Genomic DNA, 18,182 nt, shown 5'->3' with positions numbered 1-18,182 from the left:
AGCAATCAGTGTTAGCAAAAGGAAATGCAAATTTGCCCTGATTCTGCATGGATCTGTTGAAGGATTATCGTTGATATTATGACGGTGATAGGTGGTCACACATGCAGCCAGATGTTTAAATCGGATTTGGCATTTTTATCCACCTATCGAGTCCTTCCTGAGAAGAGACAGTTGTTTTTTGATGATATTATTAGCAGTAGCGTTATATACACGCAACAATGTGAAATCTCAGCTGCCAGTTCTTTAGCTGGCGCTGGCCTTCACAGACTACATTACAACTAGGATGTTGTGTTGCATTGGCATAGTACATGGGTGGCTATTTAAGATTTGGGACAGCTGGTTGGAGGTGAGTTAGCACAGCCTGTCCACTCTTCCAAACATCTCCCTGTTTGCTTGATAATGAGGAGGGGGATTTACCAAATCTCAAAGTAGAAGACCTCTCAATTACACATCCAAGGTCTATTTGCAACCATCTCCTCTTTTGGACTGAGGTTCAACCTCTTTCTGCAGAAAACCATCTCTTAGCTCTGTTCTCTAGACTTCGACTGCGGATATGAGGAATTTCTTGGCCTGTAGATCAGGGGTGTCCGACGTTGGCCACTTGAAGACTTGTGGATTTCAACTCCCAGAATTCCTCAGCCAGCCACTCTTGAGAGCTGAAGTCCACAAGTCTTAAAAGTTGCCAACTTTGGACACCCCTGCTCTAGATCTTTCTAAATACAATTCCGGGCATTGTTCAATTGCAGCTGAGCTGGTTGGAACTCCTGGGAGTTATCATTTTGATCAACAAGTGGAGAGTCACAGATTCTCGGCTATTCTTGCTACTTGCATGGCTTGTATCCAAGGTGTATCTTGGTGGACTTCTCATCTGAAATTTCTCCCTCCTGTCCTCCTCGGTCACTGCACCTTATTCCCCAGGGTTCTGCCTACAGTCGAATGTACGTAAGGATTGGTCTTTTATTCCTAGGTCCTGATGCAGGGTAAATAATCTATTCCAAAAGAGATGTAGTTATTAAACACAACTCAGCTAGTGCCAGCAAAAGCTCCAGGTGTCCCAGAGGGAACAAGGAAATAAATTACCCACTTACAGAATGTAATTGGTGAGGGATTAAAAATCAATGGCTAGAACAAGATAGTAGTTTTGGCTAGGTTCTTCGGAGAAGGAGCGGGGGAAAAAAATATCCTTTCTAAGGAGACAACCCGCTCCATCTTTCAGTCCATGTTTGCCAATGTTTGGACATGAGCCATCCTGCAGGGTTTTTTTTCTGGAGAAATATCAGGAAGATGTTTCATGAGCGTCAAACTCATGGAGTAATAGCTAGCTAGGCCCAAGGGCAGTCTGGAATAACTAGTTCTGCAGGTGTGGTAAGATCAAAGGGTGGATGCAGAAGTGAGGAACCTCAATGAAGGCTCCAGAGGTTCAGTAGCCCAAATCCTTACCTTCTGGAAAGATTTTCAAGGAGAATTTGTGTGTGTGTGTGTGTGTGTGTGTGTGTGTGTTTCTGAAAGGGCCCATAGGAATCTTAGCCAGTGTGGTGCAGTGATGATACCATTAGACTAAGAAGAGAAATTTTGGATGAAATCCTCATTCAGATTAGTTGAAGATTTTGAACCAGTCGTTTGGAACCAGTTTTGGGGGGACATGATAACTGTCTTCCAGTACTTGAGGGACTATCACAGGGAGGAGGGGATTGACTTATTCTTCAAAGCACCTGAGGGCGGGACAAGGAGTAATAGGTAGAAACAACCTGAAAACAAGGAGGAATTTCCTGACAATAAGTTCTATGAAGCAATGGAGCAATGAGTGCTCCATCCCTGGAGGTTTTCCAAAATACAGTGGACCACCATTTGACCAGGATACTATAAGGTCTCCTGCCTTGAACAAGGAGTTGGACTAAAAGACCTCCAGGGTCCATTCCCTGGAGTATAATAGTATAATTCTAACTTTTGAGCCTGGCTTTTCATGCAGAGTTATAGGCATGAAACTAAAATGAGAATAATGATGAACTCTGCTTGGAAGAAATGTGGTTCCTTGGTTTCTAAATGCAATATATAAATGCAGTACAACAATATAAGTAAGAAAGGCAGGAAAGAAGTCAAACCACTCCATCCATCGAAATAAATCCCAAGAGCTGGCAGCTCAGAAGCTTCCCCTGGCAGCTGATAGAATCTTCTTGAGTTGGCTTTGTCCACTCAGGAATCAACAGTTATTCGTGCTGAAAAAGAGAAAGCCGGCACAGATTAAGAAAGGGACATATGAAATGGGGGGGGGAGCGTGGGATACATTCAGTGTAACAATAGACTGAGATCTGTTTGAAGAGCTGCTCAAAGGATTACTGTCCATTTCAAAGTAGCTTGACTGAGGCACTGCCCAACTTGTGTGTTTTAAAAATAGAGATTCCTGAAAAAGAACAGCAGCGTGGTCTGCTGTGAGCAGAGAGTCCCAGAGTAGCTGACTGAACAGATCATCTCCTGGTAGTAACCATCTCTATGCTGAGAAGAGACTATAGGTTGCATGTCCATTCACACAACTTGTATTCTTTCTAGTTTCTGATCTAGGCCTCTGCGGGATATTTCACAGGGTTGGGAACAAGAAGGGGCAAATTAAAATTTGCCAGGCCACATTTAAGCACTCCCCAAAGCCACAATGCTATTAATACACGGATGATGACATTGTCATGCAAACGTTGCCTTCATTAAAAAAATCATGCAGTGGTGGGATTCAGCCAGTTCACACCAGTTTGGCAGAACCAGTAGCTAAATTTTCCTGTGTTCGGAGAACCAGCTGAATGCAAACTGCTTCTGGAAGTGCAGTCTAGGCCTTGGAGGTCTGGAGGAGGCCTCCCAGGCCTAGAACGACCCACCAGAAGTACATGGATACCACTTCCGGAAGTCCGTTCTAGGCCTCAGAGGCCCAGGCCTGCATCCAATAAGAGAACCAGTTGTTCAGGTATTTGAATCCCACCACACTGCCTTCATGCATTTGTGTCTCGATGCCTGATGCAAGTAAGCACATTGTATTTTCTTTATTCATCCATTCAACAAATCTATATAGCTTGAGGACATGATCAGGCTGTGTTTGAGGGAGGGAGGGAGGGGTCAAATGCGTCATAAGTCTGGAATCCCTTCATGCTCACAAGAGATCTAAATCCAGCCCACCTTGAATTACATGGACTCTTATTTGCTGCCAACTTGCTTTGATTGTTAGTATTTCAGATTCTTGTGGAGAGCTTAAGCTTGCCATAAGCCCTTATATTCTTTGGAACTGCCTGGATTTCCTGATTTTCTGCGCTTGGCAATAGCAGCCCATTTCATGAGAAGTGACTCTGGATGGTGAGCAGTAGTTGTAGCATTTGACATCAGGCATCAGGCATCAAAGCACAAGTCTACACAGGCAGCATTTACGTGATACCCCATGACACGTGTATCACTCTTTTTGAAGGCCGCGTGTTTTATATGAGCCCACGTGATACATTTAGTTGTTGTTTAAATGACCCGGTTTTCCAAGCTTCAGGCATGCAACCTCAAGCAATTGGACTACATTTGCACAATTCATTAAGCCGCGTAGAAACAAACTAAAGTTCAGACTAACTAAGCAAGTTGGCCCAGCCTCCCCAAGAAAGCAGGACAACTCGGGATGGTGCGTATGGGTGTGAAAAATTCTAGGAGGGATTTGAAAGTGTGTGATTGCAGTTCCCCCCCCCTTTTTTTTGCATGGACCGGGCATTAAAAGCAGGGGGGTGCAGACCCTGTTTTAGGTTTTTAACCTCTCCTCCCACAAATTCCTGCAAGAAAGCGGGTCAAGGAATTTGATGCTAGCCCACACTCCAAGAAGAGGCAATCGTTGTTACTGTGGCTCACTCTGGTTTCGAAGAGAGCGGCTTTATATTTAAGGAGAGGATGGATGAAACCTGATCCCTTAACTAATTTTCTCACCCTCTCCACGGACAAAGCATTCACCGGGCTGGGCTGTTATTTATTTATTTCCCTGGCTGCGAGAAAGCCACCTTATCTCTTGTGTCAAATGCCATTAAAGCCTAAGGCTGGCGGGGAGCGGGAGAAGAGACAGATGCTGGCAATAATCATGAACGGGTCATTATTTACAGCAGCTCCAATGAGGTTTTGGTTATTTATGACCCTTGAGAAAGCCAGAAAGGGTAGGTTATTGAGGAAGTCAATCATAACCACATAGGAGCTTGTTACTTTATTTAATAGTCTCTTCCTCTGCCGCGCACACACACGTATGGAGACAGGCTTCCCATAACCTTCAGATCTGCCCGTGTGTCTCTGTCCTATTTATCATTGCTCCATCGTGCTATCTGACACAGTTCCAAATGTGACCTCAGTGCTCTACCTGTTGCTATTTTACATATAACCTAGAATCCTAAGGCAGGGGTAGGCAACCTTGGCTCTTTTATGACTCGTGGACTTCAACTCCCAGAATTCCTGAGCCAGCCACGCTGAGGGGAAAGGGAGAGGTTTCCAAGTTGAGCCATGCTGGCTCAGGAATTCTGGGAGTTGAAGTCCACGAGTCAGGAGGCACCTCAGATGTCTTCTAGTCCAACCACCTGCTCAAGGCAGAAGAGCTTATACCAATAGGGTCAAATAGTTGTCCGATCTCTTCTTGACACCCACAACTCCAGGAGGCAAACTGTTCCACTGATTAATTGTTCTCGCGCTCAGAAAATTTCTCCTTACTTAGGGACTCTGATCATTGCATTTTTCTGTGACTCTGACTAATGAGAGGTGGCTTGTTTTTAGAAGACAGGAAGCTCTTTGTAGGCATGTTGGGGAAACAACAAAGTGAGGACGACGTCCGGCGACTCTTTGAACCCTTTGGACAGATTGAAGAATGCACCATCCTCCGAGGCCCCGATGGAGCCAGTAAAGGTGAGGGGCAGATGAAACGGGAGGGTGGGTCTAAAATGGAAAGAAGGTAAGAGATTAGAATCCATACGTACGTCAACGGGGAGTCTACACAGCAGGCACCAGGCAAGGAGAACCAGTCTAGAAGGTTGATGGTTATCGATGGGATGTCTAAAGATGTATCCAACCTGCATCCAGCTGATCAACTGTGTTTAATCCATTTATGGATTTGAGCCCATTTCTGGGTTTGCATGATACACTGGACCACTGAATGGCCAAGATCTGCACCAGGGGTGTCCAACCTCGACAACTTTAACACCTGTGGACTTCAACTCTCCCAATTTTCCAGCCATCAATGTTGTCTGGAGAATTCTGGGAGTTGAAGTTCACAAGTTCTTTGCTGTAGTAGATTGTGTAGACCAGGGGTATCCAACCTTGTACCGTGTAACAGTTCATAGCATCCCATAATAGTCTTAGCATCATCTTGTTAATGCCCAGTTGCATATTCAGGAGGTGTCTTTGCCACTTGATAATGAGTTTTCAGGTTACAAGTAGCTTTCAACTGACAACAACATCGGGTGAGTTCTTGTCTCTGGCTAGTCTGAACTGGTTCTTATTAGAATCTTACTATGGGAATCCTCATTCTTGCTTTGTTACTTCCATGGAACTAAACACATCGATCAAAGGTGCTGCTTGTTACTAAAAACAGTTATCAATGAAGCCCTCTTCTCCTGCTCCAATTGTCATAAGGAAGTTAACGTTGCTAGGGATGCAAAAACTAATAATAATAATAATGGTGGTTCTTTAGGCTTTCTTTCAAACTGGATTCAAACCTGAACTGCATTGAACGGAATCGAACTTTTTCCCTCCATCTAGGATGTGCCTTTGTCAAATACGGAAGCCACGCAGAAGCTCAAGCTGCCATTAGCACTCTCCACGGGAGTCAGACCATGCCGGTAAGTGTGGGCCAAAACCTACATCCAGAGGGAGGAATCAGAATCAGAATGGAGCTGTAAGGGACCTTGGAGGTCTTCTAGTCCAACCCCCTGCTCAGGCAGGAAACCCTGTACCATTTCAGGCAAATAGCTGTCCGATCTCTTCTTAAAAACCTCCAGTGATGAAGCACCCACAACTTCTGGAGGCAGGTTGTTCCACTGGTTAGTTGTTCTAACTGTCAGGAAGTTTCTCCTGAGCTCTAGGTTGCTTCTCGCCTTGATTAGTTTCCATCCGTTGCTTCTTGTCCTGTGCTTTGGAGAATAGGTTGACACACACACACACACCTTCTTTGTGGCAGCCCCTCAAATATTGGAACATGGCTATCATGTCACCCCTCGTCCTCTTCTCTAGACTAGCCAAACCCAAACCCTGCAAGCGTTCTTGTATGATTTTATGCACACAAAAGGGAAAGGTGCAAGGCACCGTTAGCCACTCTGTCATACAGATAATTCTCGACTTACGATCACTGTCGAGATCAGAATTTCTATAGTTTAGCAAGGCAGTTGGAAAAACAAGTCCTCCTGTCCAATTTTATCACCTTTTCCAGCTCCGAAATGGCACTTTGACATGCAATAAGACCAGATACTGGGCAAACTTTTCATCTGACTAATGCAGGGGTAGGCAACCTTGGCTCTTTTATGACTCGTGGACTTCAACTCCCAGAATTCCTGAGCCAGCGTGGCTCAGTTTGGAAACCTCTCCCTTTCCCCTCAGCATGGCTGGCTCAGGAATACTGGGAGTTGAAGTCCACGAGTCATAAAAGAGCCAAGGTTGCCTACCCCTGGTAATGGATCATTAAGCGAATAATGCGGTTGTTAAGTAAATCCGGCTTCCCCCATTAACTATGCTTGCTGGAAGCAGCTGCGAATGTCATAAATGGCAATCGACACCACCCTGGCATGCTGCAACTGTCACAAACACATGCCAGTTACCAAGCACCCGGATTTTGATCAGATGACCATGGGGATGCTGAGACGGTCGTAAGTGTGAAGACTGCTTGTAAGACACTTTTCCCAGCGTTGTCGTAACTTTGAACGCTAAACAAATGTCGGTTGAGAACTATCTGTGCAGGAGGGGCCACAATCCCAAAAGCAGGAAGAGCCCAACCAAAGCCTAGAATCCATTTGAATTCATCTGCATTGAATTAAAGTTATACAGAATTACAATTATATTATCTTAATACGATCGCTTTCCACCTATTTAATAATGGCCCCACATATTAAATTAAGCATATGAAAGGTTTGCCAGGCATCTGGCTCTTACTGCAAGTCAAAATCCCATTCAGTTCATGAAAAGGAAATTAATGGTACATTTCCTTCCTTCCCCTCTACTTCCTTCCTTCCTTCCTTCCTTCCTTCCTTCCTTCCTTCCTTCCCTCCCTCCCTCCCTCCCTCCCTTCCTTCCTTCCTTCCTTCCTTCCCTCCCTCCCTCCCTTCCTTCCTTCCTTCCTTCCTTCCTTCCTTCCTTCCTTCCTTCTCCTCACCTTCTCTCTCTCACCCAAACACACATTTTCTCCCCTTTTGTTCCATTGGCTGCTAATTTATCACCTCAGTGATTGGATCAGATTCCTGGGGATCAAGTCACTTGTTGCAAAAAATAACTCTTTGCTGTTTATTCCGTTCAGCAGCTGTGTTCTCCAAGCAGGTGTCAGCAGGTAATTGAATCACCGGCTTGAGAAAACTGCCATTTAATTAACAATGAAGGTCATAGTTCTAAATGAGAGGGGGAGGGAGAAGGAGGGAGCAGGATGGCCCCAGGAGTGATTATAAAAGAGGATTGAACCGATCAGCAGTTACAAGGAGGTTGGGCTGACAATGAGGTCCAATGGCCCCAGAAGAGTTTGGAGGGGGACAAAGAGTTTGGAGGGAGGAGGGACGGAGGAAAGGAAGAAAGGAGGTAGATGTGGAGGGAGGGAGGGAGAGAAAGAAAAAAGAAAAAGAAAAAGAAAAAGAAAAAGAAAAAGAAAGAAAGGGAAAGAAGGAAGGGAAAGAAAGAAAGAAAGAAAGAAAGAAAGAAAGAAAGAAAGAAAGAAAGAAAGAAAGAAAGAAAGAAGAAATAAAGAAAGAAGAAAGAAAGAAATAAAGAAAGAAGAAAGAAAGAAAGAAAGAAAGAAAGAAAGAAAGAAAGAAAGAAAGAAAGAAAGAAGAAAGAAATAAAGAAAGAAGAAAGAAAGAAAGAAAGAAAGAAAGAAAGAAAGAAAGAAAGAAAGAAAGAAAGAAAGAAAGAAAGAAAGAGAGAGGGAGGGAGGGAGGGAGGGAGGGAGGGAGGACTGTTGACATCAAAAGAAGACAAATTTCCAAAGGCACAAAAAAAGACCTTTTGAAAATCACCCATCCTCCATCTCTAAGCAGAAGTCCACAAGCATCTTCTCACTGCCCTGCAGGAGAGACTTCTGAAAATTATAACCCAACTTTAAGGTGGTCGAAAGGGTAAATTGTGAAGTATGTGACTGAAGTGTAATCGGGATCACTCTCTTTGTTGTGAAACTTAAGTATAAATGAGGCCAATTTTTTTTTTTTTAAAAAAAAATCGATCCTGGCCTTGGGAAAAATAGCACACCTGGATCCTGGGATTAAAAATGCATTTCAGAAAATGGCCGTTGCAAGGATTAGTACGTTTATCTCCAAGCTTCCCTCGGCCCCCAAACAGACTGTGGCTGTTTCATTACAGGGACAAAATCAATCGCCTTCCTTGTAAATAAAGATAAGGGTTGTTTTCTTAAATGAGGCTAGTTAGCTGGAACTCATGGAGAGTCAATTCTGGTTGAGATAGCAGAAGTCTCCCATCAATTGTTTCCATGGACACATCAGGGTATATATTGCAAATGTCGGGTCTATGGCAGATGACTTCAGAACCTATCGTGGTCAGTAAAGTTGGGTGACCAGGGATGGAAACTTTAGGTCTTTCTGAGCAGATAGAAACCAGTGTTGGCTAGATAAGAGTAGCTGCTGGGGGGGTGGGGGGTGTTAACTGAATAATGGTAGGTCTAGAAGTCTCTCTTGATGAGATGCAGCCCATTTCTCAAGTAAAAGCTGGGCGAAAAATATCTAGTGAAAAGAAGGATTAGAGGTGATATAATAGCAGGGTCCCAATATTTGAGGGGCTGCCACAGAGAAGAGGGGGTCAACCTATTCTCCAAAGCACCAGAAGGCAAGGCAAGAAACAACGGATGGAAACTAATTAAGGAGAGAAGCAACCTGGAACTAAGGAGAAATTTCCTAACAGTGAGAGCAATTAACCAGGTTTTCTTTTGGAAGGCTTTTAATGTTCTGTACCAGCCTGCTACCGGCCCTGCAGAAAAGGCAGGGACAACCCCTTTACAAAGGGCAAGAGGCTGGAATTATGCCTGCCAAATTTATAGCTACAAAAACAAACAAGACACGAACCAAGAAACAGGAGCTTTAAGAAACACGAACTATCCAAGCGGTTGCCTTCAGCAAACAGCTCTCCCCACACATTCCCCTTATATAGAGTTCAGGGCGTGGCTTCTCTCTGCCTCCTTCCGAGAAGCCCCATTGCCTTCCTCTGTTTACTCCTAATTGACTGCCTCCTGCGTCGGGCGTCCTTGAACAGGGCCAGCTGTGGGTCATCTTCATCCACGCTGTCAGGCTCACACAGCTGGGTCTCCGTGGTGACCAAGTGGGAGGGGCCTGGCTGAGGATTCTCATCAGCAAGATCTTCAACCCCCTCAGCAAGGTCTTCAACGCCCCCCTCCTCCTCCTCTGAGTCATCCGACCCAACTGCCGAACCCACAGGCTGACCCTGAATCACAACATTTAAGAAGACACCGGACAGCCACTTGTCTTGACTGGTACAGGGTCTCCTGCTTGAGCAGGAGGCTGGACTAGAAGATCTCCAAGGTCCCTTCCAACTCTTGCGTTATTCTATTGTTCTGATGTTCACCAGCCCCAGGATTTTGACCCTCCCAACAGGAACACAACCTTGCATCCATGTGTTAAGCCATTCCTTCCAAGGATGAGGGGGGTCTGCATGTTTACAGGAGTGCCGCAAAGTGAAGCGATGCGGCAGGAAAACATGGTCCACTCTGGATCTGCACATTAGGATGTTGCACTAAGCCGCAGTGTGGTTTGTTTACCAGGGAACCAGTCTTGCACGAGAGCTTAGTAGGACGACGTGGTGTATTTGCTTCATGTTTTTATAAGCCAGTGAGAGGAAGCATTCCGCTTAAACGGTTGTGCTCCGTCAATGCAGCATTTTCAGGAAGGACAAAGTAGAATCGTAGGACCAGGACCAGAAAGGACCAGCTTAGAACATGCATGAAATTTGCTACAGGTACAGTGGTTCTCGAATTCCAACTACCGTAGGGATCAGAATTTCCATTGAGTGGTGTGTTTTTTTTTTAAAAAAATTATTGTTTCATCATAGAGAACAAAATACAGAACAGTAAAACAAACCAACAAAAGGAAACAAAAAAAAACATACATTCAACCCTAACGATGACAACAACAAAAAATACTGTACAAAAAAGGAGGAAAAAGTGGTCAGCTAAATTCAATATTTTACATGTAGGATCCACCCTGGCTGAGTGCTGAAAGAAGAAAAAAAAGCAATAAATTCTCCTCCCCTTTTATAGATAGATAGATAGACTAATGATATAAACAAGATAGATAGATAGATAGATAGATAGATAGATAGATAGATAGATAGATAGATAGATAGATAGATAGATAGACTGATGATAGATAGACAGATGATAATGATATAAACTGATGAGAGAGAGAGAGAGAGAGAGAGAGAGAGAGAGAGAGAGAGAGAGAGAGAGAGATGGACAGACAGATAGAAAAGAAAAAAGAAGAAAAAGAGTCAACAGGTTGAGCTAAACATTACACTAATCTTCAAATCCCTCTGTTAATAATAATAATAATAATAATAATAATAATAATAATAATAATAATAATAATAATAATAATAATAATAATTTTATTTATATACCGCCCTTCTCCCGAAGGACTCAGGGCGGTGAACAGGGCAAGAATAAAAAATACAAAGTCACAAAAGTTAAAAAAGAATTAAATATATGCCCACTAAAAACAGTAAATACAAATATTAAAATAACAATAAAAAACCCCACCAATCCCCCATTAACCATCTTTTATTATATTTAGCGCATAGAAAGTCCACAAATGGTTTCCGGTCTCTTGTAAAGCTGTCTAGTCCCTTACCTCTAATCAAGGCAGCTTATTTCACCATCTCTGCTCATTCCGTCAATTTCAAAATCCCTTCTTCAACAGTCTACATCTCTTTTTCTTCCCAGTGTTTGGCACGTACAATCCTAGCGGCCGTCACCCCATGAAGGAATAGCACCCCAAATTGTTTTTCAATTGACTTGTCTATCATACCTAAAAGAAAAGCTGCAGGTTTTATTAATGTTTGTATCTTAATTTTTTATTTTTATTTTTTGCATTGTCATTGTCTGGGATGTTTTCACATATTTGCAGGATTTCCGTTGCTAAGCAATGGTTCTTACGAGAGTCGCACCCGATTTTATAACCCTTTCCCCCACAGTTGTTAAGCAAACCACATCAGTTGTTAAGTGACACATGGGGTGGCTTCCCCCATTGCTTATTGGATGTCGGCTAGGAAGGCCACAAATGGTGATCACCCTTGGACGCTGCAACTGTCGTAAACACATCTGGGTTACCAAGAGGCCGAATTGTGATCACATGACCGTGAAGGATGCTGTGACAGTTTTAAGTGCAAGGACCAGTAATAAGTCCCTCTTTCAGTGCCATTGTGATTTTGAATAGTTGCTAAGTGAGTGGTTTTAAGTCAAGAACTACCTCTAGCAGATACCAAAGGAAGGGAAGTTCCCAAATAAAGGGGGCGCCCTGATGTCCCAAAGGGGCTTTTTCAGGAGGCAACTGGACTTTGTTTTTCTTTGAAGACGTTTTGCTTCTCATCCAGGAAGCTTCTTCAGCTCTGACTGGATGGTGGGGAATGGAAGGATTTACATCTCTTGGAGACAGCTGGTCATTTGCATTCTTTCCGAGAGCCGTTGAGGCCACTTGGAGGTTTGTCTGTGTCTTTCAGGTCACCTGAGTAGTGCATATGGGTGTGGAGCCTTCTTGGAACTGCTTTCAGCACACCCAGCACACACTCAAGTGACCTGGAAGACACAGACAAACCTCCAAGTGGCCTCAACGGCTCTCTGAAGGAATGCAAATGACCAGCTGTCTCCAACAGATATAAATCCTTCCATTCCCCACCATCCAGTCAGAGCTGAAGAAGCTTCCTGGATGAGAAGTGAAATGTCTTCAAAGAAAAACAAAGAAAGTCCAGTTGTCTTCTGGAAAAGCGTCTTTGCAACAACCATGACCTGGAGGACCGAGAATCTTCATAGACACTTAGCAGGCCACCCCTAATCTTCAGCCTTGTTCCCTCTGTGTTGCAACTGCCTTTTCCCATAAGATTCATTTGCAGGACTCCTCAGCTCGAACCGACGCGCCAGTGATGGATACAATCTGCCCCACTCTCTCTGTTTCTGCCTCTGCTTCTTTTCTCCCTCTGCTAGGGTGCATCCTCCAGCTTAGTTGTGAAGTTTGCCGACACAGACAAGGAACGTACTCTGCGGCGGATGCATCAGATGGCAGGACAGCTGGGCATCTTTAATCCCATGACGATCCAGTTTGGAGCCTATGGAGCATACACACAAGCGGTAGGAGATGCTGGCCACCCTGACTGTAGGGCACCATTATTTCCCCTAAAGGTGAAGCAGGAACATTTGGACAAGCCAGAAGATGCTAGTTGGGTGAGGAATGAACCAAGACTTTCTGGTTCTCCATTCTTTCTCCTTGACCTGACGGGAGGGACTGTTGGAGCTAGATGATTTGGGCTAAGTCTCGAAAAGTTAAGCAGAACAGATCTGGAGAGTTGTTGTATGGGAGATTCCCCCCAACCCATCAGCTCAGCTGGAAGGAGACTTTTTTTTATCATCAGAGTTGCCACACATCCTTGCTGGGAAGGACAGTGATGAGCACTGCCCTCCCCTGGGCAATGCAAGCTGCTGCGTTGCTAACTGGAAGGAGACAAACACCAATGGTCTTCTGCTGGAACCATCTATGCTTTGAATCACAAAAAGGCTGGAAAAGTTGGTTCAAATCTCACCTTAGCTGTGATGGTTTTAGAAGGAACTAGACCACAAGATGGGAAGATGAGGTGACCTTCCTCTGTTCTCCACTCCAATTCCCATCAGCCCTAGACAGCACAGCTAGAAAACAGAGATGCCAGACATTCTGGAATATCTGGAGCAAGTCTGGTTCTCCAGCCTGGCCTTAGCACCAATCACTGGTTAGGATGGACTTTCTTACATGGCTCACTGTGAGGGTTGATGAAAGAAGTCATCTCACAGGTGTTTTTCTAAAATCTTCCTTAGATTTTTCCTTGAAGACAATTCACTTCTCATCCAAGAAGCTTCTTCAGTTGCTTCAGAACTGGAAAAGGTTTGTTGGATGAGAAGTGACACATCTTCAAGGAAAAAAACTAAGGGTCAACCTAGCCTTTTGGGACAAGCATGACCTGGGTGATTGAGAATCTCTATAGATGTTGAAGAGAGAGGCTGTGTCAAGGTTGTTGGTATCATTTTGATGTTCCTACGAAGCTAGTCTTCATAGGACTAGAACTTCCTCAAGAAGGCCAACAGGCCAGCCTCCATTTCCTTAGAAGTTGTTCCTGACTAGAAAAAGAAGACCAATCTTCATCAGTGAAGTCCATACTAACGTTGTCCTTCTTCCCCTCTTCCTTTTCTCCTGTCCTCCACTTTCTCTCCCTGGTTGTTCTCCTTCCCTCCTTCTCTCCCCCTGTGTGTCTTCTTTCCTTAAGATAATGCAGCAGCAGGCAGCGCTCATGGCTGCTGCACAAGGAAGTTGCCTCAACCCCATGGCAGCCATCGCGGCAGCACAGATGCAGCAGATGGCTGCCTTCAACGTGAGCGGCTTGGTGGCGGCTTCCATGACACCCTCATCAGGTACGGACGTTCCTTACATGGTCTTCTTGGGGTAGCCAGGAGGAAAAGCCAGATGGAAGTCTGATAAGCCTCAGAGCTTCCTCCACGGTAGATCCCTCCTCAACATCTTCCCATTAGGGAAGATGGCTGCCCAAGGTGGACTTCTTGGACCACTCAGCCTCTGATGGAGCTCTCCTGTTTTATTTTTAACAAGGAAATAGCCCTGACATTGTTGCTAGAAAAGGAAGAACTCGATGTTGATGTAAAGACATTGCCCCTCCCCAATTTCAGCACAGTAGCACATGTGTGCTGGTTTCGTAAACACTAAGTCCTGCTGTAGGATTTGACCTCTGGATTGATAGCAATAGCACTAGCAGTAGTAATACACTGCTCCACAGTGCTTTACAAGGCCCTCTGAGTGGTTTACAATGTCAGCATCTTGAGGCCAACAATCTGGGTCCTCATTTGACTGATCTCAGAAGGATGGAAGGCTGAATTAACCTTGAGCCGGTCAGGATTGAACTCCGGACTGTGGGCAGAGTTAGCCTGCAATGCTGCCTTCTAACCACTGCACAGCCATGGCTACCCCATCCTCCAAAATCCATGTGACCCTCAACCTAAAGCTGGTCCTTAAAAACATCTCCAGGCTTTTTGGGGCCCTATTGGTGTTCTGTTAATTAGGACACTGTTATCCAGATGTTTTATCTTCTTTCTGGATTGCTTTTATTTGGCTTTGTTTTATGACCCTGTTTCTCAAGCTCGGTGATTCTAAGACGTATGGTTTTCAGCTCTCAGAAGTTGCCAGCCAGCAAAGCTGGAAGTTGAAGCCCACACTTCTAGGAGTTGCCAAGGATGAGAAACATGGTTTTAAACTATAAGCCACCTAGAGTCACTTTGAAGTTGGGTGGTCTCCAAAAGTAATGAACAAGCCAACAAATGTCAGCCGTACAAAGAACAGTTGCAGGAACTGGACATGTCTAGTTTAATGAAAAGAAGGATGAGGGGTGATATACTAGCAATGTTCCAATATTTGAGGGGCTGCCACAAAGAAAAGGGAGTCAAGCTATTCTCCAAGGCAGCTGAAGGCAGGACAAGAAGCAACGGATGAAAACTAATCAAGGAGAGAAGCAACCTAGAACTAAGGAGGAACTTCCTGACAGTTAGAACAATTAACCAGTGGAACAACCTGCCTCCAGAAGTGGTGAATGCTCCAACACTGGAAGTTTTTAAGAAGAGATTGGACAACAATTTATCTGAAATGGCTTCCTGCTTGAGCAGGGGGTTGGACTAGATCTTCCAATTTGCTTATTCATTCCACAAGATTTCCCGAGATACAGTGGGAAGCAAACCATCTTAGCCATATTCATGCTTCCTTCCCCTTTCCGGCTCGGTCTTAATTTCTCTGCCTCTCTTTGCCTTCTCTCTTCTGGGTGCTTCAGGTACAAGCACACCTCCAGGGATCAGCACAGCTCCAGTCCCCAGCATAGCTACACCCATTGGTGTCAATGGGTTTAGCCCTCTCCCACCACAGACTAACGGACAGCCAGCATCGGAAACCATTTACACCAATGGGATCCATCCGTACCCAGGTAAGATTTGGGACAGAGACAGGGTCGTCAATGAAGGCAGTTCTGAGCGTAGCCATCTGTGCCAAAGCAGAGGAAAAATACCCTCTCTCAGCCCTGCGACTCGTTTCGTTCCCACCCCAGATCTCAGCCCCATACAGCCACTGAGCTCACACCCTTCCTTGTGATGTTTTCATTACAGGGACTATCACTTGTCCTCCTTTAGGATAGAAAACCTGGCTTGTGGTTTGCAGTTTGTGTGTGTGTGTGTGTGTGTGTGTGAGAGAGAGAGAGAGAGAGAGAGAGAGAGAGAGAGAGAGAGAGAGAGAATAAAATTGGGCACAGCTTACTTAACAAGCACCTCACTTAGTGATGGAAGTTCTGATCCCAATTGTAGTTGTAGGTGGAGGACTTTCAGCAACTGAAAGAGTGATTTGATGCATTAGCCAGCGGGTTTCGTGGTTGCTGGGAGTCTTTCAATAACGAATAAGGCTCTGCAAAGTTGGCCTGGGAAGAAGACATGGATAACTTCATGAGCACAGAGAGTTAAAGTAAGAATAAGGAGGTCATTCTTGCACAAAAAAAGACTACAGAGCAGTGTTTCCCCAGGTGCTGGGGAATTCTGGGAACTGAAATCCACAGGTCTTAAAGGGACCCAGTTTGAGAAACACAGCTAGAGACAGAAGCTTATAAGCTGCTTATTTTGTACCAGCCATAAAGGGTGGCAATTCACGGTTTGCAGGAAGTGGAATCTGAAACCAGGTACTAGGTACAGCCTCAAATTCCAGTTCCTGCAAACTACTAACAGCTCATTCCAAGTTTCCAGCATCCCCAAAATGCAGTTCAGATGTTGCAAAGGTAAGGTTTAAGATGGCGGTACTAGGGCTTCCCTTAATTAAATTTTGGCTGAGTCCGTTGGTTGAACTACTGGTACTGCGGACTGTAAACCTGCCCAACAGGACACTGGGGTTGTTCCAGTTATGCAGGCAAGATCAATCATGACCTTCTTGGTAATGAGCTCCGCTGTTCCTCCAGATGTTGCTAAAAGCCATCTCCCACTTACGTGAACTGGGAAACCAAGAGGGGAAAGGAGGATGGGAACTGGCACGCCAACCACATCTGGATGGCCACAGGTTGCTCTACCAGGGCTTGCAAGTCAAAGAGGAGGACCAGGTCCCCTCCTGGTAACTTTGAGCCCTGGTCACGTGGCTCTGACAGCTGTTCCCCAATGGACTCTGCTTATTCTTGACCTTCTTCCTTCTTTTCTCTTCCCAGCTCAAAGTCCCACCGTGGCAGACCCCTTGCAACAAGCCTACGCAGGCATGCAGCACTATGCAGGTGTCAACATTGCTTTGGCCCTCTGTCCCCCCTTCCTCCTCCCCCCATCTTTTCCTTTCTGGGCTTCTGTCCCTTGTGATGCAAAGTGGGAGCAGGGTGTGTGGCAGAGGCAACCGGCTTTGCTTGTTTGGCATCTTCTCCCGTGAAAGCAGAGTGTTATGCTTGCTTGGGCCTGATCCTTCTGTTTTTGTGTTCTAGCAGCATATCCAGCCGCCTATGCACCAATCAGCCAAGCCTTCCCACAGCAGACTCCCATAATCCCCCAGCAACAGAGAGAAGGTGAGTAGGAACGCAAAGGTTGGGTCTTGGGGAGGAGGAGGGGAAGCCCATTCCACAAGGCCCACAAGGTCTTCTTCTGAGCAACTTCCTTTTTTGGGGCGGGGAGGGGGTCAAGATCAAGGTGGCTTTGTAGAAATGTGAAAGAGACCTGTCTAAAAGTCTCAGTAAGAGAATAGTAAATACACAAGAGAAGAGTTTTTAAAAAAAGAATCTAAATGTTATAGAAGTTAGTCTGCCTTTCAGGAGAGCATGCAGGGTTGAAAACATTGTAGATTATGCCATATGACTGTTGGCCATTTTAGCTAAGGATTCGGGGAATTGATAACCAATACATTTGGAAGGCATCTGAGAGGGGAAGATTTACTTAACAAATCAATGGTGGGGATTAATTACTTTTTAAGCTCATTGACAAAACCCAACGCATTAAGGATTCAAATGCGACGGCGTAGAAGAAAGTTGTTCAGTACTCGGTAGTTGACAGTTGTCTATACTTGGCCTCTTTTGCTCTTACCCAACTTCTTGTCCCCTGTTTGGTGTACCCTACGTTGCCATCCTAGGTCCTGAAGGCTGTAACCTCTTCATTTATCACCTGCCCCAAGAGTTTGGCGATGCAGAACTCATGCAGATGTTCCTTCCTTTTGGCAGCGTCATCTCTGCCAAAGTCTTCGTTGATCGTGCCACCAACCAAAGTAAATGCTTTGGTAAGTTTCAACAGGCTTACTTCAATGTTCCCTTATCAGCTGGTTTTGCTTTCAACTAGGAATGCTTTGAGACAAGTTAGGCCAAAAGGCAAAATGTCAGCAAAGGACATGCTAGTGGTCAAAATGCGGATTAAAGTTGAATATTCACAAGACCCAAGAAATAGTCCAGTAGAATTTACAGTCCAAGTTAGAAATTGGGGAAAGAGCAGATGAACAGACCGAGACTTTGACCTAAGCCCAAGGCACCCAGACTTGAGTCTAGAATGGAGATCAGAGATAAATTACTCTCTGAATTAATTTCCTAAATAAATAGACTGGTAATCTCAGCGCAATAACTTCATCCAACCTTGTATGAAAATCTCTTGCCAGATAGTGGCATTTTCATCCTGAAATCTTGTAAGGTCCCATGTGAAAAGAGCAATATCTCGTGAGATTTGGCCAACTTCTGAGATTTCAGCCATTAAAAATTTCAGC

The 18,182-nt window shown here is 44.8% G+C and overlaps 1 protein-coding gene across 17 annotated transcripts in view; it reads left to right on the top strand.

Annotated features, from left to right (window-relative positions):
• CELF6 (CUGBP Elav-like family member 6) overlaps window positions 1–18,182 on the top strand; it is a gene marked incomplete at both ends in the record, with an annotated part of 109,571 nt that overhangs the window by 90,364 nt on the left and 1,025 nt on the right. The window contains 8 exons of one of the 17 annotated variants that reach the window (XM_083371154.1): window positions 4,762–4,890; window positions 5,743–5,822; window positions 12,395–12,538; window positions 13,702–13,846; window positions 15,265–15,414; window positions 16,666–16,728; window positions 16,927–17,007; window positions 17,565–17,708. In XM_083371154.1, the coding sequence (XP_083227280.1) occupies window positions 4,762–4,890; window positions 5,743–5,822; window positions 12,395–12,538; window positions 13,702–13,846; window positions 15,265–15,414; window positions 16,666–16,728; window positions 16,927–17,007; window positions 17,565–17,708 (936 nt within the window). Of the gene's footprint in view, window positions 1–4,744; window positions 4,891–5,742; window positions 5,823–12,394; window positions 12,539–13,701; window positions 13,847–15,264; window positions 15,415–16,665; window positions 16,729–16,926; window positions 17,008–17,564; window positions 17,709–18,182 lie in introns of all 17 variants that reach the window. The other 16 variants (XM_083371155.1, XM_083371168.1, XM_083371156.1 and 13 more) reach the window with 16 other exon arrangements.

This window comes from Vipera ursinii (assembly GCF_947247035.1).
Source record: "Vipera ursinii genome assembly, chromosome: 11".
Lineage (NCBI taxonomy): Eukaryota > Metazoa > Chordata > Lepidosauria > Squamata > Viperidae > Vipera > Vipera ursinii.
This window is presented reverse-complemented; position numbering and strand designations above follow the sequence as displayed.